Source organism: Anolis sagrei, chromosome 1 (assembly GCF_037176765.1).
Source record: "Anolis sagrei isolate rAnoSag1 chromosome 1, rAnoSag1.mat, whole genome shotgun sequence".
In the NCBI taxonomy this organism is placed as follows: Eukaryota; Metazoa; Chordata; class Lepidosauria; order Squamata; family Dactyloidae; genus Anolis; species Anolis sagrei.
In genome coordinates, this window is record NC_090021.1 from 201,333,606 (window position 1) to 201,359,594 (window position 25,989).

The 25,989-nt window shown below is 39.5% G+C and overlaps 1 protein-coding gene across 5 annotated transcripts in view; it reads right to left on the reverse strand.

Moving 5' to 3' along the window:
- PKP4 (plakophilin 4) overlaps positions 1-25,989 on the reverse strand; it is a 125,355-nt gene that overhangs the window by 51,187 nt on the left and 48,179 nt on the right. For 4 of the 5 annotated variants that reach the window (XM_060777348.2, XM_060777330.2, XM_060777357.2 and 1 more), the window contains 3 exons: positions 10,074-10,108; positions 1,705-1,836; positions 1,409-1,599 (listed from right to left, as the gene is read on the reverse strand). In XM_060777348.2, the coding sequence (XP_060633331.2) occupies positions 1,409-1,599; positions 1,705-1,836; positions 10,074-10,108 (358 nt within the window). The remainder of the gene's footprint in view (positions 1-1,408; positions 1,600-1,704; positions 1,837-10,073; positions 10,109-25,989) is intronic. The other variant, XM_060777338.2, reaches the window with a different exon arrangement.

Consider the following 25,989-nt stretch of genomic DNA (forward strand, 5'->3'; position numbering starts at 1 on the left):
TTCAAATGTATTAGTGTTACTTTAAATCCTAGTTATAAGAATAGTTTACTTAATTTATTTTGTCTTCTTCCATACTGCATCTAGTTTATTATTTATGATGTTAAATAATGGCTTCTGCATAGTCTGCATGGCAAGAAATACTTTGGGCATCTGAAAACGTGCCAATGTTGTAATGCATACCTTTCCTTTTGTAGGCGTGTTCTATAATCATTTGTACTCAAATGTTTTTTTCCCACCTTGTTTTGTGTTTTCCTATTTCCATAAAAGGGTTGTAATTTAATATTAAACAGAATCAGTTATACTACAGTGATATCACCTGATGCTATTCTTGGAATGGCTGTTTTTCCCCCTCTCTGAATTTTTTGTGCTGTAATAGTCAACATTCTTTTTTTCTTGTATATTGATTAATTCAAGTATTTTATATGACATAAAGACAATGTGAGAAACACTGTACTTGAAAGCAGAATATTCTTCTACAGGTTGAATCTCCTTGACCCAAAAATATTCTAAAAACTGAAACTGTTCTCCATTTGCTGCTCATTTAAGTCTTTGGGAAAGGGGACTAGTCACACATTTCCTCAAGGAGAGGACAGGGAGAAGGAGAGAGGGTGCTTCTTACACAAGGCTCCTGTACAAATAAGACACTTCTGTGCTCAGCTTCCACCTGGACTTTAGTGGTGTTTGGCAGGGAGAATCCCCTGGAAATGGGCCACAAGGGCAAGTATGGAGTGATCCCATTGGCTGCTGCCTGTACTCAGCCCAAGAAGAATGAAAAAGATTCACGGGGCGGGGAGGGGGGGGGGTTATGGACAAAGATTTTCCCTTCTTCTCCTGGCTACTTTGCTAAAAGGGCAGAAAGTGTGTTGAAAATGTGCTGGGGAAGCAAAGACATCTGCTTTTTGCACGGGCCTTATGTAAGCCCCCCCCCCTTCTCTGTTTTCTCCTTGCTTCCCTCACTGGGTTTCTGACAGTGGTGTGACTTTCCCCCATCCTTCATTCAGTTTGTATATACAAAAAAGAGAGAGAAAGAGGGAGGGAGAGAGATCCGAAACACTTCTGATCCTAAGCATTTCAAATAAGGGAGACTTGACCTGTATTATATAAATAGCATGTAAGTAGTAAATTTATGCAGCACCGAAAGCATAATATTTTTTCATAATTATAGGACATCATTAAGTGTGCTTTTTCTTAATAAATGCAAAAATAATTAATTCAAAAAATGGATTATGGCCAACTTTTGTTTAGCTTAGATGTTGTAGTTAACTGATCACCAATTAATTGACCAAACACTGCAAGCCTAAAGGCATTCTTTAAAAAAAAAAGATTCTAGCTTGTGGTAATAAAAGACTTTTTATTATCATTTATCAGTTAATCAAAATTCACACTAAAAGGGTTCAGTGATGCATACCTGAACCAAAGCTTGTCCTTCAGCCCTTGAACTTCTCACCAGATGGTTATTATTGGATCCAATAAAGGAATGTTGTAGTCTGTTCTCTCCCTTTCCCAGGTTCTGACTATTATGGAAACTGTTGACTTCCTGATACCCACTGTCGGAATATGAATTCATCTGTGTTGAACTTCTGGAGTTACCCACAGATCCTGTAGATGTACAGCACAAGACGGAAGTCATGCCACAGTTATACAAAAAAAATAATAATCACTGAACTGATAAACTTCAGTTTATTTAAAATGTATATAACAGACCCTCACTTTCATGGAGCGATGTTTGCTCTGGTGAATAGAGATTCCCTTGTTCCGGCTCTGCTCCAACATGATAAGAAGTAATGTGAACACTTTCTGATGTTCTGAGCTTATTTACACCTGTATTTGGCAAATCTGAAAGTAGAGGTTCATTAATCACATACTGTATTAATATTTTATATCCATATCTATACACAGAGAACACAAAGATTTCGGCATTTCTGCTTAATTAGATGGTACAGGATAAGCAAGGCAAAACAAAGAGAATGGATATTGTATGATACTGTTCAACATGCACACACACAATTTTGCAGGTGGTGTTTTCTTCTCAGTTTCAAATGCTTGGTAATACTTATTTGGTAAAGTAGGAACATTTTGAAGCTGTTAAGAACATATTGTCAACTATGATAATCAGTCCTGGTCTTTAAAGATAAAACAAATGTATTTACTTCAAAGTCTTATGTAGTTTGCATTCTAAAAGCAGGATAGACAAAAAAATATCAGAAAGCTTCAAACTTACAGTTAGGAATCGTTTTCTATAGATATCATATTATTGCTAAAAGCTGGGCAAAACCTTTTGGCCAAGCAAACTCCACAAAATGATGGTACCTTTATTGGGTTAACTAAAAACCATAGAAAACATTATTCAAACTTTTGAACACTCACTGACCTCTTCATCACACAAAGATGTTGAGAATCATACAGGAAAAAAGTGATGAATTTAGAATCACAGGTCTACATTTTGTGTATGATGCTTTCAATTAAGATGGTTCAGAGGGATTTCACTGAAGACAAGAACCCACACCCCCTCCTATTGGCCATGTCCCATTAGGGACAATAAGGAAAAACAAGACAAGAACATTTCATCTTCATCAATAACAGAAAAGTAACTTCTCTTGGGATCCAGTTGTCCTCATGTGCAAAGCTAACTGTTCATTTCTTTGGCATTCAAGGTTTCACATAGAACAGCTGGCTTTCAAACAAAGCGACTTTCCTGTTGCTAATGGAGTTGAAATTTTAGTACCTGTTTGTTTTTGTTATCGCTCTTTGTCCCTAGTCTTCATTAGGTCAATAAGAGGGGTTGTCTATATCTACATCCCTCAATATTATCTTAATTGATAACATCTCAGAGAGAATGTAGGTTTCTCCTGAATGATTTTTGACATCTTTGCCTGATAAATAGGCCAGTGAAGATAAAAATCTTAAATAATGTATTTTATGCTTAGGAGTTAGCCTAATAAATGCATTGCTGCTTACTTTTATTTAAGTACCAGAGGCTAAAAACGTAAGTTAGCTCCACTGAAAGCAGACTCACTGAATCAATAATATTTGCCCTGGTGTTGACTTATCAAGTTCTTATAGACTAGAAGCTGAAGAGATCAAGAGAAGGTGGTGAGACTATACAGAAGATCTGTATAGGAAGGATAATAATATCGAGGATAGTTTTGACAGTGTGGTGAATTAATTAGAACCAGACATCCCGAGGAGTGAGGTTGAATGGGCCTTAAGAAGCATTGCTAACAACAAGGCAGCAGGAGACGGCGGGATCCCAGCTGAACTGTTTAAAATCTTAAAAGAGGATGCTGTCAAGGTGATGCATGCCATATGCCAGCAAATATGGAAAACACAAGAATGGCCATCAGACTGGAAAAAATCAACTTATATCCCCATACCAAAAAAGGGAAATGGGAAAGACTGCTCAAACTTCCGTACAGTGGCCCTTATTTCTCATGCCAGTAAGGTAATGCTCAAGATCCTGCAAGGAAGACTCCAGCAATACATGGAGCGAGAGTTGCCAGATGTTCAAGCTGGGTTTAGAAAAGGCAGAGGAACGAGAGACCAGATCACCAATATCCGCTGGATAATGGAGAAAGGCAGGGAGTTTCAGAAAAACATCTATTTCTGCTTCATTGACTATTCTAAAGCCTTTGACTGTGTGGATAATAATAAATTGTGGCAAGTTCTTGGTGAGATGGGCATACCAAGCCACCTTGTCTCTCTCCTGAGGAATCTGTACAAGGACCAAGTAGCAACAGTCAGAACTGACCACGGAACAACAGACTGGTTCAAGATTGGGAAAGGCGTACGGCAAGGCTGCATACTCTCACCCAACCTTTTTAACTTGTATGCAGAACACATCATGCGATGTGCGGGGCTGGATGAATGCAAAGCTGGGGTGAAAATTGCTGGAAGAAACATTAACAACCTCAGATATGCAGATGACACCACTCTGATGGCCGAAAGCGAGGAGGAGCTGAGGAGCCTTCTAATCAAGGTGAAAGAAGAAAGCACAAAAGCCGGGTTGCAGCTAAACGTCAAAAAAACCAAGATTATGGCAACAAGAATGATTGACAACTGGAAAATAGAGGGAGAAAATGTGGAGGCCGTGACAGACTTTGTATTTCTAGGCACAAAGATTACTGTAGATGCAGACTGTAGCCAGGAAATCAGAAGACGCTTACTTCTTGGGAGGAGAGCAATGTCCAATCTTGATAAAATAGTAAAGAGTAGAGACATCAGACTGGCAACAAAGATCCGCCTAGTTAAAGCCATGGTATTCCCTGTAGTCACCTACGGATGTGAGAGCTGGACCTTAGGGAAGGCTTAGCGAAGGAAGATAGATGCTTTTGAACTGTGGTGTTGGAGGAAAGTTCTGAGAGTGCCTTGGACTGCGAGAAGATCCAACCAGTCCATCCTCCAGGAAATAAAGCCCGACTGCTCATTGGAGGGAAGGATACTAGAGACAAAGTTGAAGTACTTTGGCCACATCATGAGGAGACAGGAAAGCCTAGAGAAGACAATTATGCTGGGGAAAGTGGAAGGCAAAAGGAAGAGGGGCTGACCAAGGGCAAGATGGATGGATGGCATCCTTGAAGTGACTGGACTGACCTTGAAGGAGCTGGGGGTGGTGACGGCCAACAGGGAGCTCTGGCGTGGGCTGGTCCATGAGGTCATGAAGAGTCGGAGACGACTGAACGAATGAACAACAAACTTGTGCTGGGAATGAACAAATAGGCCAGTTGTACCAGCAAAAGTACTAGGAGGATTTTAATATGAATTTTTATTTTTATGTAATTTTATTATTTTCAAGGCAATTATATCAAAAGTATAATGTGTGTGTCTGTGTGAACATCAAAGATGATAACCTTGTGTGAAAAATATCACATTACAACTACAATGAAAAAGTTCATTTTGGTATCTCTGCAGCCTTAATATAGGAGGTGAAATCATGCTCAGTGAGAAGCAAGGTGTTGTTGGTGGTGGGAGGACATTTGCTGAAGCATGTTTCTGATGGTTTGCAGAAGAATCTGCATGGCCTGTTTGCTTCTCATCCACTGAGCTGAGTATTATTTCGTGATGTTCTGAAGATTTTTCTTGCTTATAATTTTATTTATATATGTAGTATATTAATACTTTCTTTTCTTTTAAACAAAATTCACAAGAAAGCTATGTAATAATTCAACTTTAATTAGGACTGTAAGTCAGTTTGAGAATTGAATGAGGTGTAATATAAATATTTTAAATCAATACATTTTTAAGTAAGTGGATTTCAGATTTTTTGACCTGGTGAAAACATGATTTGCCTATTAAAATGAAGCGAATATAAAAATCCAGGGAAAGATGGGGGAAGGGAATAGTAAGCATCAAAGAAATAAATTAAGTAGCCCTTCCACTTGTTTTTTGCCTATGCCAGTCTCCCACACATCATTGCAAACCAATTGTGAAGCGAGTTTCAAAAGCTATTTATGCTATCACATGGCTGTTTAAAATACACAGAGAAAAAGCAACGGCAGCACGTAGGTGTGCACATGATAAAGCTTATGGGATCACTGCCCAGTAGTATTAAAACTTTGAAATACAACATAATACTTAATATCGTGGAAAAGAAAGGAATTGGGAGGAAAAGGTTCAGTGCTAATTCTTCCTTTACAAACCAGAACAATGGTGCCTTCCACTTTCTATTTTAATTCAGCAGTGTTTCACTGTGAAAGTAATTAGAATATCCCAAAAATATTGACTTGAGAGTTTTATAAAATGCAAGGCTTTAATTGGAAAGCCACCGTTTGCTACAACTACAATTCAAAGAAATGTGCAAATAAATGAGAACGTTTTGGCCTTGTATTTCTACAGCAGCAGCCTTCAACGCCATGCTATCAGTAATTTTCAAACCTGAAAAGATTTTCAAAAAGTTTGATCAACTAAAAAGGTCAAAAATCACTATAAAATAACTTTTGGGGGATAAAATAATGAATTGAATTTTTTTTTTTTAGTTCCTTTGGGGAGAGAGGGTGGGTTAAAAATTAAAATGATGATGATGATGATGATGATGATTAAAGGCAGAGGTTTGCTGCAACTTCAATCAGTAATAGAGGGGAAAGGGCCTCTATCCTCCAATTTGTTTGCATTCTAACTTCCAACAACAGCTGATATAGGGCCCTTCCACACAGCCATATAACCCAGAATATCAAGGCAGAATATCTGCTTGGAAATGGATTAACTGAGTCCACACTGCCATATAATCCAGTTCAATGTGGATTTTATACAGCTGTGTGGAAGGGGCCATGATGAATGGATGATGGAAATTATTATGCAAGATCATCTGGGGGACTATACATTTCCCACTCTGACAGTGTATGTCTAGATATGTAACTAATGTAAGTCAATATGGAAATGGAATACAACTGGCCCTCCGCATGACCATATTCTACATCCATAGATTTAACAAACAATGGCTCAAACATATTAAGGGGGGGGGGGAGTAGGATCCAAAAACAAAACTTAAATTTGGCACATGATGAGCACTATGCTGATGTGAAGGAATGAACGCCCTGTTGTAGCCTCCTGTCATTTCATAGATCCTCAGGCTCTCTCTCTAGCACTCATTTGAATTGTTTGCTATTTTATATAAATGCCATTTTATTAGGCTGTTGTATATCATAGAATTTCAGCAGGGATCCTGGAACCAAACCCCAGCGGATACTGAGGGCTCACCGTAATGCAAATTAAAGGCAATGTATATTCCTTTAAAAAAAGTGTGCAAGGAGGAAAAAAAAACCCCAAAACAGCACCAAAATACCTGCAGCATTATTGCATACAGAGAACCATCCTTGCAGCTTAGAGGATTCAAAGTTGAATACAGAATGAAAAGCTATAATTTACAGTTATTTCTACTTAAAAGTAGCTTTTCATTTGCTAAGAAACATCCCTTTAAGAAGCTAAATCATGCTGAAGATTTACTATGGAAGCAAAATATAGTAATTGGCAGAGTAGCCATAACACATTAATGAGCCACAGAAAGAAAAACAGGAATGTCATTATGTGTCTGCTCCATGTTGATGGTTCGTTGCTTTTAATATAGTTTCCATGACAGAAGTTCACTAAATACTGTTTAAAGTCATTATGCACTTATGTTGAGGTTGTTATTGTATTCTATTCTGTTTAGTAATATTCAAAATGCAGTCTGTGCATATTGCTCCTCTGCACCTTGTATTATAATAACCAGAGGTTTTTCCTCCAGGAACAGATGGTTAATGAGAGATAAGCAATTATGCACCAATGGCAGGACCTAGCATAACTAGGAGGGGCAATCCTCACCCAAAAACTGGATACAAAGGGCTAGATAATCCTAGTGTTGAGAAAAGCTACACTATGGCCAAAAGGATGGATTGAGTCCAAAAGGCATATATTAGCAAAGAACTGTCTGTAACTAACAACTGCATTGCACCATTTGTTTTATTTATGCAGGACACTTATGACTTGCATTTTTTGATTTTTTTAAAGGCATAAACATTCAAGAAATATTAGAAAAACTAACAAAGTAAAACATTTTTTTTAAAAAATAGTCACATTAAAATACCAGTGACATGGTAAGATACTCAGGAAAGGTAGGTTATCAATCTATGATGTTACCACACCAATTTTCAAGTTCTCTGCTCTCGAGGAATATTTTCCACACTAATTTGTGTACTTGTACCAGCCAGATCTGTTAGTCCCAGGTGTCACTCTTTACAAACGAAAACTGCACCAACAAACAATGCACATTATACACATTGGAGAACATGGGGTACTGGCATAATGCTCTCTTTCATGAAGCTTCTCTTCTATTACAGATCTTCTAGATCATCTGACAGCCATCTGATGGCGCAGGCTGTGCTCTACAAAAACTCACGCCACAACAGCCCCTTAGTCTTTTCGGCGCCAGAAATCCCGTCACTGTTCTAAAAAATGATTTACGAATGCAATTTGAAAACCATTGTTCAAATAATAGCTCCATAATAGATTATTTGTAACCAGATGTAGCATACAAGAATCCTGCTCATTTTAACTGCCGCAATAATAAAAATAGGAATGATAACATCCAATATGTCTTACTATCACCACCAACAGTAAGTTTATAATTCATCTTTTTTTTCTTAAAAGGTACCCAAGGAAGTTTGTACACAAACGGGGGGGGGGGGGGAATTAACAGCATTTTAAAAGCAAGACTTGGTTTTGAAAGCAGATCATACAAGGAAAAAACGAATTGTCATTGTTTGTATGCTTTTTATCCCCTCCTTCCTGCCATAAACTGATGTATGTGGAAAATAGTACCTAAGCTTTTCTAAGGATGCACAGCTTGCTTTCTTATCAGGACATGCAACTGGATTCCAGAGATTTGGAAATAAATTGTGGCTCCTTAAAGATTTATAAGTTTTATTTGGCATCATTCCTGGACTCTAGCCCATTTCACCAGGTTAATGAGTATGTAACCTCACTTGATGGATACACTCCCTGCATCAGCTGCTGGAGGCTGGAGTCTATGAAAGCTTATGCCAAATAAAATTCGAAGCCTTTAAAATGCCACAAGACGGTTGTTTATTGCTGCAACAGAATGATATGGCTATCACCCTTGAGAGATTTAGAAATGGAGTAGTACTGATGTTAGTTAGCACATGGAAAGGCAGAGAGAGAGAAAGAGCTCTAAATGTTTGTTTTTTTAAAAAAAAAAACACAACAGTATTATGAGTTTCTCTGGGTTTTTTGGGCTGTATGGCCTTGTTCCAGAGGGATTATCTCCTGATGTTTCGCTTGCATCTATGGCAGGCATCCTCAGAGGTTGTGAGGTCTGTTGGAAAGTAGGCAAGTGAGGTTTATATATCTGTGGAATGTCCAGGGCGGGAGAAAGAACTCTTGTCTGTTGGAGGCAAGTGTGAATGTTGCAATTGGCCACTTTGATTAGCATTTAATGGCCTTACAGCTTACAGTTGCCACCTAGGGGGAATCCTTTGTTTGGAGGTGTAAGCTGGCCCTGATTGATTCTTTAATACCAGTATTAAAAAAACTCTAGAATCAGGTCAGTAAAAAAAAAGAGCAACATTAAAAAAATAAATAGGGGAATTCCAAATAAGAAACAATCAGGGCCAGCTAACACCTCCCAACAAAGGACCCCCCCCCCCCCGGTGGCAACCAGCCAGGCTTTGAAGCTGCAAGGTCATTAGATGTTAATCAAGTTGGCCACTTGCAACATTCACACTTGCTTCAAACAGACAAGAGTTCTTTCTCCCACCCTGGACATTACACAGATATATAAACCTCACTTGCCTTGTTTCCAACAGACCTCATTACCTCTGAGGATGTCTGCCTTAGATGTGGGCGAAACATTAGGATAAAATGCCTCTGGAACATAGCCATACAGCCCAGAAAACTCACAGCAACCCAGTATACTGGCCACGAAAGCCTTCCTGTATATGGTGAAATAGACAGTTACACCTAATAATACATGATCATGTATACAAGGTCTAGAGAGATAGCTGTAAAGAAAGAAGTCATGGGTAGCAGCTGGTAAACACCAGGAAACTGTGAAGAGTACAGCCGTTACAATTACTTATATAGATTTCCTTGATTATAAAACTTTAAAGGGCATCTTTGCACACATGTCCCCAAACAATCTGAGGGCTGAATTGAAAGACATCACTGAGTTATTACGGGATATAACCAAAACATCTTTTAGAATCATGGCTGCTTTTTATATAAGTAAAGCTTTTTTTCTGCTGGTGGTACTGTAATTAGTGTGCATCTTCCAATTGATGACATCTTATAAGTGTGAATCCACAATGTAGAAATAATGAAGTTTGACACCACTTTAATTACCATGGCTTCATGCTATGAAATCCTGGGAGTTGTAGTTTAATGAGGTGCCAGCACTCTTTAGCACAGAAGGTTAAAGACGTTGTAAAACGACAACTCCCATGATTCCACAGCACTGAGCCATGGGATTTAAAGTGGTGTCAAACTGCAATAGTTACACTTTAAGTTACATTAGAATTGTATGGAACTTGTGACTTTTTGAGAGGGTATATCTTATAGACAAAATAATTGCAGAACAACTGTACCTGCAGATCTCCAGGGAAACGACTTCTCAGTAGAGCTATAAAAAAAAGAAAAAAAGAAAGAAGAAATACAATTTACCTTTTTTTTCTTTCTGCTTTGTGAACAGAGTTTGATCAGCACCCAAAGTGTAGAAGGAGTCCAGGAAGTCAGAAGGACATGAATGCTTATGTTTTACCAGTTTTAAAATATTTTTTATCAGATGCATGTATATATTTGAGCATTAATATACTAAAAGACATTGATAAAATATGCACATTTGGTTTTTTATGGACATTATATATATATACAATATATCACAGCAAACCCAGAAAAATATATTGGCTATATTTTACAAACTACCAGTCCACCAAAAAAAGAAAATAGTACCATATTTCACACTACCATGCAGAAATCCATTAAAATGCACTACTTGTCTAAGTATGTTTTTAATGTCAGCTTTTCATAATGTCTAGTAAGTACAGAGCTAAAGGCAATGAAGAGTATTTCTGCTCCCTTCTACGAATGCATTAAGAATTGGGTAAAAATGTAAAAAATTACTCTTCAAAGAAGAAATGTGTGTTTTCCTTTTCCACTTTAACATTTACAACATAGGGCTGCCAGGCTGGACAAACGGCTTCTGTTACTGTTAACTTCATGGCAGTAAGAGCGGTTTGACAGTGGAATATGCTGCCTCAAGTTGTGGTGGAGTCTCATTCTTTGGAAGTTGGATGGCCATCTGTTGGAAGGGATCAGACAGGATAACCCTTGGGGACGTTTCCAACTGTAGGATTCCATGTTTCTCTATGCCTTTTTGCTTTCTACCACTCAGTAAATAACTGTTGGAAATGTATAAAGCATTGAAAAGGGAGAGTTGGAGGAAGGAAATGTGCCATAGTTTTTCGCCTTATGGATCTTGCCACAACCTGTTAATGATTAGGGTCGCATGAGCCCTGTCCCATATCTAAACTGGAAACCCCAATACAGCATGATGTAAAATGCATGTTTCCCTGGAATGTTTCGATTCCAGCCACATTGAGTGGAAGCTGGTTATTAACAGTGGTGAGACACCATTTTAAATATCCTAAAGATTTTGTAAAAGTGCCTGAGCTTGTGACACTTTGGTGGAAAGTCTGGGAATATAAGTTGGTGGTTTATGGCAGTCTGAAGAGAATGGAAGATAAAGGTAATCTAACTCGCTACTCTGGACTTACAGATCCTCTTATGAGCTTCCGGCACTCTTTCTCCTAATTCAGTCAAAACATATATATAGTTGAACAGTTGATGACACAATTCACATCAATATGTGCTTTTTTGTTCACATTTTACCTCATTCATATGTAATTATGACTATCCAGTGTGAACACATATACTGAATATTAAATTACAGTCAGCCCTCTTACATTTGCAGGTTTTCTTTTTGTCTATTTGATTACACTATGTAACACAATTTTTGTTCCTTGGATATAAATGTTGTTTCCTAATTGGTTCTATCATAAAAACATGGGGAAAGTTTAGTAAACTGCAAAAACTTTGTTTTTGTGGGACATCCTGCAGCACATTTTGCTACAGTTTTGCAATGAATATCTCATTGAGTCTCAACCAATTCAACATAGTTTGTGGCTATCACAAAAACAAAGTTTCTGGAGTATAACAACTACTTTCAAAGTAAGTACAGTATTCCCTCACTTATTGCGGGTGTTACATTCCAGGATGACCCACGATATGTGAAATTCTCGGCTCTCCTTCTTTCCTCCGGGGGCGGCCCTTCTTCCCTCCCCCCCTCTTTACCTTCCTCGTCCTCGGTGCCTCCCTTCCTGCCGCGACTGCTGCTGCTCCAGAAGTGGCGGAAGAGGCACTTCATCGCCACCTGGGCTTCTTGCCGCCCTATCATACTTGCCCAGGACCACCATCCGTGGCAGGAGCTTGTGGCCCAGCTTCAGCATGAAGAATGGCACCAGCATCGTGACAAACACGTTACTTTCTTGCTGCAAGGCCTACACATCCAGGTGCCAATATGGCCGCCGGCTGGGTTACGTTGCCATGGGAACAGCAGCCATGCTGTGATTGGTCTAGCTCTGTGCTATGCAGCCTTTCAGAGCCTAGGACTTCAATTCCCAGAAGCCTCAGCTGCCTTGGTCAGTGATGAGGACTTCTGGGTGTTGGGAGTCCGAAAAACCTTCTTCAACAAGACTGATTTTCCAAGTTCAGTGCTGCCCACTTGACGCCTCCTCCTGCTGCTGCTCCTGGACCCAAGTGACGGCAAGAGAAGTCTTGCTGGAGAATGTTTTTTGTAACTCCAACTCCCAGAAGTCCTTGCCATTGACCAAGGCAGCCAAGGCTTCTGGGAATTAAAGTCCTAGGCTCTGTAAGGCTGCGTAGCATGGAGCTAGGCCAATCACAGCATGGCTGCTGTCCCCATGGCAACATAACCCAGCCAGTGACCGAGGGGCGGCTACGAGGTGCCCCCCTCTCTCTCACACACACGCCTTGGGCTTTCTGTTCAGTGTTCCCTCACTACTTGTTTTAAATATTTTAAATTCATATTTTTTTTAAAAACTGCAAAACAGCGGTAAGTGAACCGTGAAGTAGCAAGGAACACTGTACCACACAGTTTAACAGGAAATAACACTTTCAAACCGGGAACTGATTTTTTTTTCCAAATTTTGTTGATTAGTATTATTAGAAACATTGATTAAGAAGTTATTTCTAGGTCCTCCAGAATTACTCTATTCTCAAGTTTCGCCACAGAGTTATGCTAGAGAATCTAGAGACAGAACACTTCTCTGGGCATTTGTAAGTCCTCCAGAATGATTCTATGGCTAGCTTCTGGAAGAAGTTGACCACAAAGTCATGCTAGAGGACCTAGAGATATATCTGTTATTTCACGTAAAAAAAGTTTTTTTTTATTTACAATTTTTCCATTTTTGCTCCGGCCCTGCACCTCAACCACAGCAAACGAGGAGGGCTCTGCAATATGGAAAAAATGAGGTATACATTGCCATGAAGTGCTAAAGGAAAGTGAGGACGTCAGCATAGCCCAGAGAGACAAGAATATTGCCTGGTTCCCTTGAGTGCATTTGGTTCACCTAAGCTCATATGAAGTTACTGAACGGGGTTCATTTATTCTCGCAATATCACATACTCAGGTTGCATTAGCAGTACTGTGTCACTACATGAAGCTTAAATGACTAGGATCAAATACTATGTGAGAATGAGTCCATAAAAATGGCACGGAAGCAGTAGTACATCAGGGCTGCATGCAACACAATGAGAAGACTCCTAATGCAATGGTATTTTTAAAATCCATGAAATGTTGTGTTCTTCATTCCAAGTTAGACTGTATGAATATTTAACCTTTTTAGTTTTAATGACAAACAGTTAATTCCTGCATTCCTGTGGGATATGGGAGGGCTATTTCTCTGGAAGAACGCTATTTTCTCTACTATGCCATTCAAAAGTGATGTCACTGAAATAGTATCTGAATACTGTAAAGCTCAGCAAAACTATATGAGGGGGTCAGCAAAGTAATATGGAGATTTCAGCAAAATAATAGCATTTTCAGCAAAATATCAATGCCAGCCAACAGTTCAATATGACAAACATCAGCAAGTTTTATCAAAAAATATAATCATTTGGGGAAAATGTCATATATGCACAGTGGACCAGGATCAGAGCAATGTTTCCATTAATTATCAGAAATGTATGTCTAATTACTGCTTTTTAAAGTATAACTTCATTTTGCAGACCATGTTCCAAAGAATATGCATGTGCACAGAGCAGGGGCTCTCAAACTTTTCAGCTGTGGAGCCCTTTTTGAAGCAAAAGTTTCTTGTGGAGCCCTAATAAAAGTTTATATATTATATATTATATGTAATGTTAGGCATGGGTCGGTCCAGTGGCACATAGGTGGAGAGTTTTTGTGTGAACTAATTCACAGAATGTGTGTGTGTGTGTGTGTGTGTATGTATATGTGTGTGTGTGTGTGTATATATATATTATATATATAATCACAATATTTAAAAGGAAGACCATCACACAGTCCTAGACACTTGGGAAGTGTCCGACATGTGATCCAATTCAACAGCCAGCAGAGTGTCTGCTGTGAACTCATCTTGTTATGTTTCAAATAATAATAATTAGAAGAAACTCCAGACGAGGTGGGGTGCCTGTGGAGCATGTGAGCACCTCTCACAGAGCCCCATGGGACCACTGGCATAGAGATATAAATACATGCTTGGCTTATGTATTTGGATTCACCCAGACGAATTTCGTTGCTCTATGAGGCCAAGTCACTAATCCTCATAGAGCAAAAAGGATTCTGCTCAGTTATCTTGTAAGGAAAAAGTATATTCTTCCCTTTCATTTTTTTAGCCATTTAGAGAAGCAGTGATACTGATAAAAGGGGAAAAAAAATCTGGAATGACACAACAGTGCAATATTGAAGCTTTTTTTTCTGTCTTTGGGCAGAAATGTCAGTTGCTAATATAATAGCTGCCTGTCTGTGAACTACCCTGTCAAGTAAACCTCTTCAATTGAGAAACTATGGACTAAGTTGTGTTTGCAGCAGAACGTTACGGGGTTTTGTGTGTATGTATGTAGGTGCCTTCAAGTCACTTGTCAGCTTCTGGTGACTTAGGCACAGAAATCCTGTGGCTTTGCCAGTTCCTTCCTCTGAAATATAGCACCTAGGACAGTGATGGCTACCCTTTTAGACATGGAGCGCACCAATGGGTGGTGAGGTGGTAGGCATTCGGGGGGGGGGGGGAGGTGGCAAGAGAGGTGATAGTGAGCCGGGGTGGTGAGCAGGGCGAGTGAGCAGCAAGCACCGAAGGGGGAAGCCCCTACTGCCCTTGAGGATAAGCTGCATTTTAAGTTGTGTGTGTGTGTGGGGGGGGGGGGGAGGGGGGGTTCACTCAATGTAACACTCAGAAATCCAATCTCAGCTTCTCAACTTTTGAGTATCCTTCCAAGGAGTGAAAATTTATTTCAGATATATTGATAAGAGTGCTACTAATGTTTTATATATAGACCTAAAATAAACTTTTATGTTGCACTTTCTCATTGCTGAATGGAGGCGTTTCTGCAATTGTTAGTGAGATCACAAAACGTTTCTCATGTGGCATTGCAACCCAAGTGGAAGTATGTAGAGGGTGAATGAAGAGCAATATCTGGAAGTATGCAATGGGTAGCCAAGTTCCTTAATTGTAAGCTCAGGAAATTATTTTAGTTTTATAGAAAAGTTTAAAAATGTTGGATGCTTTCTAAAAGAAGAAATGTGTTTTTTAACTTAAACAACATATTCATACATTTATGAATTATAGAAAGTGGACATTAAAAATCAACCTGTCTCATATTACTTGAGTTCCAGGCCAGACAACATTGATTTTTGGCAGGTTTGGGGCAAACTCTTCCACACAATCACTAATTAGCTTGTGTAAATCACAAGTGTAGCAAGACATGATAAAAGTCATTAACCTAAACAAACTTGTAGTGGGCTAAACAAATTCACTTAAGATAACTGTTGGGAGGCCTATTGGCCATGATGACTAAACTGAACTTTTCAGAATATGGGCAGTGCAACCTCAGAGATAAGCAACAGGAGGACAGATATAAGCAACCTCCAATTCTTGATTCCAAGATTTAGTTCTATAGTCAAAGCAGATTACTGGAAACTTTTCTCTGCTGATGCAGTGAGGCAATTCTTAAGCCTTTCTTTTGTGACTCTTTCTATATTCCCGAGAAGGAAGAGTACTGACAAGTACAACCCCAAACAGGTATGCTTACAAGTTACTATGGGCATCAATATAATAAATATTAAAGAATAATTCTCAAGGAATGCATCTTTAATTTCAAATAATAAATAGCATCACCAGAGATACTAGAGTCTGAATAGTAACTGAAATGCAAGGAACAAACCATGGTCTCGTTGCAAATGAATCCTCCCAATTCCTTCTTCCAGAACACAAGCAAAGGAGAAAAGAGTTTAAAACAGAATAAAGGAAAAGAGGCATATGATATTTTCAAACAGGAAAGTATGTTAGTAACACCTGCAGGATTATTTCATATAGCATTTTCTCACTTCCAGTAATCTATCACTTCACCAGACTGCATTTACAAAACTGCCAAGGAAATTAATGGGAACAAATGGTTGTGGTGCCTTTAAAAGATCAATAATACCTATAGATATGAATCTTGATCATGATCAATATAGCAATGTTTGATGAGTCTTAACCAACACCCCAAAGAATTACTAAGAAACTGAAGCTGTTTAAGATTAATCCTGGATAAATTTTGGATCAAAGTAGATCACACAAAAAGAGTATGTTGTTTAAATCTCTTGCATTTTTGTGTGTTAAATACATCCTCAAATTTCTGAAGGATTGCCCCATTAATTAAGAGAGAGAACCAAAAGAATAGCTTGGAACATATTACTGACTAAATCATTTACTGCATTGCAGTAATCTCCAGCTGTTATAGATCTAAAGCGTCTTTAAACTGAAGTCACAATCTGATATTTTTTTAAAAAAGGAGCATAACAAAATTTACTAGTGGACTCCGGCCAACGATAATTAAAGGGCAAGTGTTCCTAAGCAACAAATCAAATGCCTTTTCTTGACTATATGCATGTCTATTGTCTGAGAGTTGGCCCCTTTTCCTGTAACATTAAACAAATAATGCAACTGATATAAAAATTTAAGCATGCACCATCCATTTAATGAAGATTGCATAAAAGCAAATGGGATGCATACACTCCCATATATTCGAATGGATTATTGTAAAATTACAAGATTAGGGGTTGGAATGATGATGGCAAAATGATATATAATAAAGAACACTTCATTAACTTAGAAAATGAACAAAATTTCTTAGCCAAACATATTTGATTAAATAATAAAACATAAACAATTAATTTAAGAAACTGCAGAAATATATTTTAACACTCCTTAAATAATGAACTTCCAAAGGTTTACATTTTATTTATTTATTTATTTATTTGATGCACTTATTAACCGCCATTCTCAGCCCATAAGGGCGACTCATGGCGGTGTACAGTACACATAAAAGACAATTACAAAAAAGCCAGTTTCAACAACATATAAACTATACAACAATTACAGACTACACTAAAAATCCGCTTCGTCTCTTAGTGGAATCATAGCCAGTCTCATATTCCTTGTTCGATTCCAGTTCTCATTACCGTATTGTTTAGCACTTAATTAAATGCCCTCTCGAACAGCCATGTCTTAAGGCTTTTTCGAAAGGACATGAGGGAAGGCGCCTGTCTGATGTGTGCAGGGAGAGTGTTCCACAGCCGGGGGGCCACCACCGAGAAGGCCCTCTCCCTCGTCCCCGCCAGCCGTGCCTGTGAGGCAGGCGGGATCGAGAGAAGGGCCTCCCCAGACGATCTCAAGGTCCTCGTGGGCTCGTAGGCCAAGATGCGGTCGGAAAGGTATTTTGGGCCGGAAGCGTTTAGGGCTTTGTAGGCCAAAACCAGCACCTTGAATTGGGTCCGGTAGCAAATCGGCAGCCAGTGGAGCTGGGACAACAAGGGCGTTGTGTGCTCCCTGCCACCCGCTCCAGTTAGTAACATGGCTGCCGTGCGCTGAACCAGCTGAAGCTTCCGGGCCGTCTTCAAGGGCAGCCCCACGTAGAGAGCGTTGCAGTAGTCCAGGCGGGATGTGACAAGAGCGTGTACCACCGTGGCCAAGTCAGACTTCCCGAGATACGGGCGCAGCTGGCGCACGAGCCTGAGCTGTGCAAATGCTCCCCTGGTCACCGCTGAAACCTGGGGGTCCAGGCTCAACGATGAGTCCAGGGTCACACCCAAGCTGCGAACCTGCGCCTTCAAGGGGAGTGCGACCCCGTCCAGCACAGGCTGTAACCCTATACCCCGTTTGGCCTTGCGACTGACCAGGAGTACCTCTGTCTTGTCTGGATTTAGTTTCAGTTTGTTCGCCCTCATCCAGACCGTTACAGCGGCCAGGCACCGGTTCAGGACCTCAACAGCCTCCTTAGTAGCAGGTGGGAAGGAGTGACAGAGTTGGACATCATCTGCGTACAGATGACACCGCACCCCGAAACTCCGGATGATCTCACCCAGCGGCTTCATGTAGATATTAAACAGCATGGGGGACAGTATGGAACCCTGTGGCACCCCACAAGTCAAAGGTTGTGGTGCGGAACAGGAGTCCCCCAATAACACCTTCTGGGTGCGGCCCTCCAGAAATGACTGGAGCCACTGCAGAGCAGTGCCCCCAAGACCCATTTCCGCAAGGCGCCCCAGAAGGATACTGTGGTCGACGGTATCGAAGGCCGCTGAGAGGTCCAGGAGCACCAACAGGGACACACTCCCCCTGTCTAGCTCCCGGCGCAGATCATCCACTAAGGCGACCAAGACCGTCTCGGTACCATGCCCCGGTCTGAAACCAGACTGTGCCGGATCCAGATAATCCGTGTCTCTCAAGAATACCTGGAGTTGTGAGGCCACCACGCTTTCCATGACTTTGCCCAAGAAGGGGAGATTGGAAACAGGCCGAAAGTTGTCTAATTTAGTGGGGTCCAGTGATGGCTTCTTCAACAGCGGCTTTATGATAGCCTGTTTTAGGCTCGCTGGAATCTTGCCTTCCCGAAGGGAGGCATTCACCACCACTGTTACCCACTCAGCCAATCCCCCTCTGGCCTCCCTCAGAAGCCAGGATGGGCAGGGGTCTAGGATGGACGTGGTGGGCCTCATTCCTCCAAGTATCTTGTCCACATCCTCGGGTTTCACAAACTGAAAAGAATCCATCAAAATAGGACAAGCAGGTGCTCTTGTTACATTCTCGGAGTCTGCATCTAACGCGGCGTCCAGCCCAGAACGGATCAAGGCGACTTTGTCTGCAAAGAACCGAGCAAATGCTTCACAGCGCGCGACCGAATTGTCAGGGCTCCCACCTGCAGTGGGATTTCAAGCTATATAGTGTGTTCAAGTATAGGGAATCTGAAGCACTGGTATCATTCCCTCTACTTGCAGAGGTCAAGAGAAGAGATAAACACCCAATTTACAAACGTATCCTGGTTTCAATACCTACAACTTAAAGAATATTATAATTCAGATAAAAAATTAGGCTTTATGATTAAGGAAGACATATGGGACCAAATTCTAGGAAAGAAGAAAAATATATAACAATAATCTATAATAAATTACTAGAGTGGGCTACCGAAAAAGAAGTAATAAAAGAATGTATGATTAAATGGGCTAAAAATATAGGAAAACAGATACAATACAAAGAATGGGAACAAATCTGGACGAAAAAGATCCGATATACTTATTCGACTGACATGCAGGAAAATTGGTTAATTTTTTTTTATATATGACGCCACAAAAATTAGGCATAATGTATGATACTGTTAGAAATAAATGCTGGAAATGTGAATCACATATTGGAACTTTCTACCATGCATGGTGGACATGCCCCGTAATCAGTACATATTGGAAAATGATAAAACAAGAATATGAGAAGATCTTAAAAACAAAGATTCAAACGAAACCAGAATACTTTTTATTGGGAATAATAGATGAAGAATTGGAACTAGATCAGAATAAGGATATTCTGTTCAATTATTGTATCACAGCTGCAAGAATAGTCTTGGCAAAAAAATGGAAACAGAAAGAAGTAGCCACAAAGGAGGAATGGATAAGTAAGGTGAAAGAAATTAAAGATATGGACAAACTGACCTTTGCATTAAAAGACTCATATGGAAAACCAATGAGAAAAACAGATTGGAAGCCATTTGAGGAATATTTATCAGAAGATCAAAATAGGAAAGACACAAAAGAGGAGGAAGAATGAGTTTTTAGAAAAAGGAAGAAAATAAAAAGACGGAACCAAAGAGAAGGAGATTATGGAAGTCAGAAGACCCCCAGCACCCCCTCCCCTATTGTCGCCCCCCTCCCCTTTCCTCTAGACCCCATATACTTTCCGCACCCTCTTCCCCTAACCCAATCCTCACTCCCCTCCCCAACCCAACCTATCCTCCCAACTGTTCCCTTACCTTTAACCCTGACATCACCAATCCCCATTGTTTTTTTTTACCTATATATCTGTAAGAATATACTTCAATAAAAATTATTTATAAAAAAAAGAATGAGTTTTAGGCAGACACATGTGCGCATACACACAGAGAAAGATTATATCAGAAGGTTTTAGGAAACCATCAAAGGCTACAGAAAAGTATGCACAATAGTTGGAGGAAGGAACTCAAACACAATTTGGTAAGAACTGGTTATGTTTAGTGAGCACCACTAACTGAAGAAATAAACAGAACTGGCAGTCTAGAAGTGTTAGGTGAAGACCAATACATACTAAAAGGCTACATGCTGAAATGTCATAGGAAAAGCTAGACGAGAAAGAAGTCAAGAGTGTAGGGGGATACAAAAAGGTCAGTGGAAAGCATGCCGGCAGAACTTTTTCATTTCTTCTGTTGTCCTCTGATCTACACCTTTTTCTCCTTAGGAGAACAAGTGACAAAAGACTGTTGTGAAAAGCAGATGTTTAAAATGTAGAATGCATCCTCTCACTATTAGTTTACGTTATTTTCTCAATAACCCAGAACCAACAGACAGGCAATTGCTCATAAAAATGTACAACAGATTCATTTTGATGTTCTTGGGGTGGAACATCAGCATATCATGGCCAAAACACCAACCCCATTCACTCAAAGGTAGCAAAGAAAAGAAAGCAATGGCAATTCACTGCAGTTTGGAAAACTAAGGAAGCGTGAAGAGTAGAGACATCACACTGGCAACAAAGATCAGCATAGTCAAAGCAATGGTATTCCCTGTAGTAACCTATGGATGTGAGAGCTGGACCATAAGAAAGGTTGAGCGAAAGAAGGTAGGCACTTTTGAACTGTGGTATTGGAGGACAATTCTGAGAGTGCCTTGGATCGTGAGAAGATCCAACCATAATTCTAGCCCATGGGCCTGTTCATGATTCTAGTCTTCCCACTAACTCTCAGCAAGCATTTCAATATTCATCCATTTGGCTATTACCTTTTATTTTCCAATGATCATACTCTACACCAGTGGTTCCCAACCTTTTTTTGACCAGGGACCACTTGACCAGGGACTCCTTTCCCCAAGGACCACTTGACCAGGGACCACTCTCCAACATTAGTACCAAAAAGGTTACAAACTAGTGTACAATCTTAGTGTCTGTTTCTTTGCACAGTTTTCAAAAACTTTTTACTATTGTTCTCTAATATACTGAGTTTTTGTAAGCTGCCTCAAGTCCCTTCAGGGAAAGGGGGCGGGGTATAAAGTTTATTATTATTATTTAAAACAGACATGCATTAACAGTGAGGTTCAATTTTTAATGCAAATATATATGCAGATAAACTTTCAAAAATCGAACTGCAATTCTAACAGATTTATTATACACTGTGAGCAATTTCATTCCATCTTTCATCCCTTTCCATCTCACAACGTGGAGACAGGTCCGTGGCTCTCCAGATTCATATAATATGATGTGGATTATCAAATTCAACAGGAGAAACTGCTATACATTGATGAGGGTGGTTCCTTATGCAAAGCTGTAGACGCACGAAGTCTGTATACTGTGTGATGCATCAATCTGTCAAATAAACTCACTTGATGGGTCTGCCTTTCCCTTTGCCTCTAGCAAATAATGCAGTAATGCAATGCTTCTCAACCAGGTAATCCCAGAACATCAACAGATAGATGAACTTTGTGCCATTTGGCTGAGTGTTCATCAAGCATGTAAGATGGCAGCTGTCTTGTTTGATATTTTCTGTCAGGCTTCTACTCTGAAGATAAAATGCTATCACAAGCACATATACAGCCAGTTAAGAAAGTCAATTATACAAACTTTTCTAATATTCATTTTATAGAGTGTAACTTCTAGACCAGATGTTCTATACTCCAACAATAAAAGACAACATCATTCTGATTTATAATGTGGAACAATAAATGATCTGCTACGAATCAACAAAGAAAATAATCTACCTTACTATCTAATACAATATTATTCAGTTTAAAACTGAAACAATCGTATGAATATATAAGGTTATTGTAGTCAGGTGAAGGCTTTATTTTCACAGGAGTACAGGATAAATTACTTAAATCATAAATGATCCATAGAAGATTTAGATATAGATTTTTAATTCCGGCTGGTGGGGGCTATTACAGTTTGGATTTTTTATGTCCCAGAGGAAATTGACTTGTGGCACAAAATGTTTGAACAGAATGGCAATGAGTAGATGTAATTAAAAATGGCTACTCAACAGCTTTGCTTCACTGAACTGCTTCAAATAAACTACCCTTCTAGAGATGTACATCTCTACTATCACTGACTGTAAATGGTGGCATATAGAGCTGCAATTTTTAAAAATGAAGGTTTTGTATCAGTTTGCATTTTCTTGACTTGTCATAGTGAGACTGAGGATAACAATTTCCTGATTATAGTTAAGAACATTTATTATTGCAAATTGAAGGTAGGAAATCTGCAATCCAAGCACTACATGTGACTCCGAGATGCTTTTTGAACGCTTCCTAGTAGCTGTTATAAACCACAATATCTTTTAAAATGTGGGAGGGTAAATCAAAAAGGGTAAATGACCATTTCCAAATGTTTCAAGGAGCAATAGTTATCTAAAATAGCGCTTTAATTCATTCACTGCCCCAAAACAGAACCATTAATACCCAGGAGTTACTCTAGGATTTATTTTTACAACATTTTGAAAATGGAAATGCCCTCTACAGGAGCAAAAGCCTCCCCCCGCATGACTCCTGGGGTTGCCCACCTCTGGCATAAATAATGATAAGTCTTCCCATGAGGACAAATCCATGCTTAGTTACATCTAGAAACATTTGGGGATAGGCAGGGTATTCTGGTTCATGAAAAAGGAAACAAATGGGTTGGTCTGTTTCAGTCTGACAGCATGCACTGCGGAGTTTGTGACATTATCACAACACAAAGAAAATCCAATAAGGATAATATCATCCCAGAAAAGACATAAATTGGTTCCTCTAGAGAAACCCTCTGATTTCAAAGCAGGCAGGGAAAAGGAAATAAATAAGATTTTATGTTAATGCCCACTCCACCTATAGTGCTACCAACCCATGGATTCGTAGGTTGGATCTCGAAACAAGGATTCAACCTGGGTTAGATGGGGGTCATACTTCCCTTGAAAAGGCAGATTCACAGCTTGGGGGTACTCCTGGATTCGGCTCTGAACCTAGAGGCCCAGGTATCAGCAGTGACCAGGAATGCTTTTGCATAGTTAGAGCTAGTGAGCCAACTGCGCTCGTTCCTAGAAAAGTCAGATCTGGCCACGGTGGTACATGCCTTGGTTACATTCTGGTTGAACTATTGTAATGCGCTCTATATGGGGCTGCCTTTGAAAAGTGCTCAGAAACTTCAGTTGGTCCAAAGAACAGCAGCCAGACTCTTAACTGGGGCTGGCTACAGGGAACATACAAATCAGATGTTGTAAAAACTCCACTGGCTGTCAACACATTTCTGGGCACAATTCAAAGTGCTGGTTTTGACCTATAAAGCCCTATACGGCTCCAGTCGGGAGTCCAGGTTATCTGAAGGAATGTTTGTCTTTCTGTGAACCTAGTAGATATCTATGATCAACTGGAGAAGGCCTTCTTACTGTCCAACCACCCACTTAACCACGTTTGGTGGGAGCATGAGAGAGGGCTTTGGTGGCTGCTCCCAGATTGTGGAGCTCCCTCTCAAGAGAGACCAGGATGACCCCATCCCTGCTGGTCTTCTGCAAGCAGGCCAAGATCTTTTGCCAGCAGGTATTTGGGGAAGAATAAAGGGTAGGCTTCTGGGTAAGTGTGGGTGAGTTTGGGGAGGGTGAGGGAGATTGTTTAACAGGCTATTTCATGTGTATTTATTATATTTTAATTTGTTTTTTTTTACCCTAATCCACATGGGATTTTTAAAAAATGTATTGTACTTTTTTAAAACTATGACCAGTGTGGGATTGTTAGCTGCCTTGAGTACCCACAGGGAGAAAGGCGGGGTATAAATAAATAGATAAATAAATAAATAAATAAATAAATAATGTAATGGCTTTCAGTTGGTGCTTTTAAGACACATCCCACACATTTGATGGAGGCAGACTATCTTTCTTTATGAACTACTGAAGTATATTTCCTCATTTCTATCCCACAGCAGTATACTTTAGTACACTCTATTATTTACCATCACTTCAGAGAGAAAGATTTCAGTTGTTCAGACTAAGCAAAACTATGGCCTCAAGTTGGCTATCTTCACATTTCTTACTGTAGTCTAACACTTTTATCATTCACATGAGTGATAAAAGTACTGAAGAAACAAAGAATCTTTAGCTTAAAATGACCCACCTTAAGAATGACTAGATACTAGGTTTGTGCATGCGGAGTGCACATGACAGTAAACAGTTACATCATTTCAAAAGTTAAGCAATTAACTCTTGGAGATGATGTTCAAAAACTGATTTGTAACTCTTTTGGCACTAATGTTAGAGAGTGGTTCCTGGTCAAAGTGGTCCTTGGTTAAAAAAAAAAAGGTTGGGAACCACTGCCATAAATTGGCAGGTGATTGAAGACACACATATATATTTCTATCATCTTTAGGTGCAACTCAAAATCTGATATACTTGATTTATTTACTGAACAAAAATGCAAGAGCTCACAGAAGTAGTAAAATGAAAATGGGGGTTACCTGCTATTAAAGAATTAAATTTAACAATATCCCTATTGAGAATCGACCCACTGAAAAGCAGGAATGCCCTCAGTCCTAATGTGGGTGTACTCTGGGTAGGACTAATACTGGACTTAACACCAAAATACATAATTATAAAATAGAAATCTGCAGATTCTTAGATTATCGTTAATTTTTTTAATTCCTAGCACCTCATACTTCTTTTAACATGATTAAGGAATCTTGCTACTCAGGAGGAGGTACTTGGTTAGAAAACTGCTTTTGTTTTTTTGACAGGCTGCATAAAATATGTAAATGAAAAACTGACCTAATTTCTTGCTAATGGTTTTTTGCAAGCCTCCATTACCTCAATTACGTGGACAGTCACCTATTAAACAAGAATAATCACTATCCGTTGTTTGTGGTAGATGTTGACAAGTTTAAACTATATTACTATGAAACGGCATCATAAGTTACAATGTCAGCATTTAGCAAGCTAAAAAAATGCCACTAAAAGAAATCACTAAAAGCTTGTTTAATTAATATATATCTTAACTTTCTCCTTAATGGGAATAAGGTTAAAATATGACAGCTGAAAATTTGACGTTGAGAAATTAATTTTTAAAAAACCTCAACATTAAATTTAAAACTATTACAGTGAATCACAAATAATTTTTAAAAATATAAAATCTTTATAAAAAATTAGGGAGACTATATGACTACTACTATTCACACATAGTATTATTCGAAATGTCTTGGCGGTCATAAGAAGGACACAGGTTTCCAGGTGGAAGGTGGTCCCAACAAGCATTTGCTTGATGTGACTTCTCCCTTTTGTCTTCTATTTGTGCCTCCTCAAAATCCATGGTAACACTGGTAACAGCTGACCTCAAGTTGCAATGCTGGACTGTCAGGGATTCCCAGTTCTTGGTGTTCTCGGTGTTTATGCTATGGTTAGTTTTAAGCCAGTCTTTAAATCTCTTTTGTTGCCCACCAACATTCTGTTTTCCATTCTTAAATTGAGAACAGAGTAACTGTTTTGGCAGATTGTGAGCGGGTATTCAGATAACGTGGCCAACCCAGCAAAGTTGATGGCAGGGGATCATAGCTCTAACGCTGGTAGTCTTTGCTTCTTCCAGAATGCTGATGTTTGTCCACCTGTCTTCCCAAGAAATTTACAGGATTTTTAGAAGGTAATGCTGATGGAATCGATCCAGATGTTGAGAGTGACATTTGT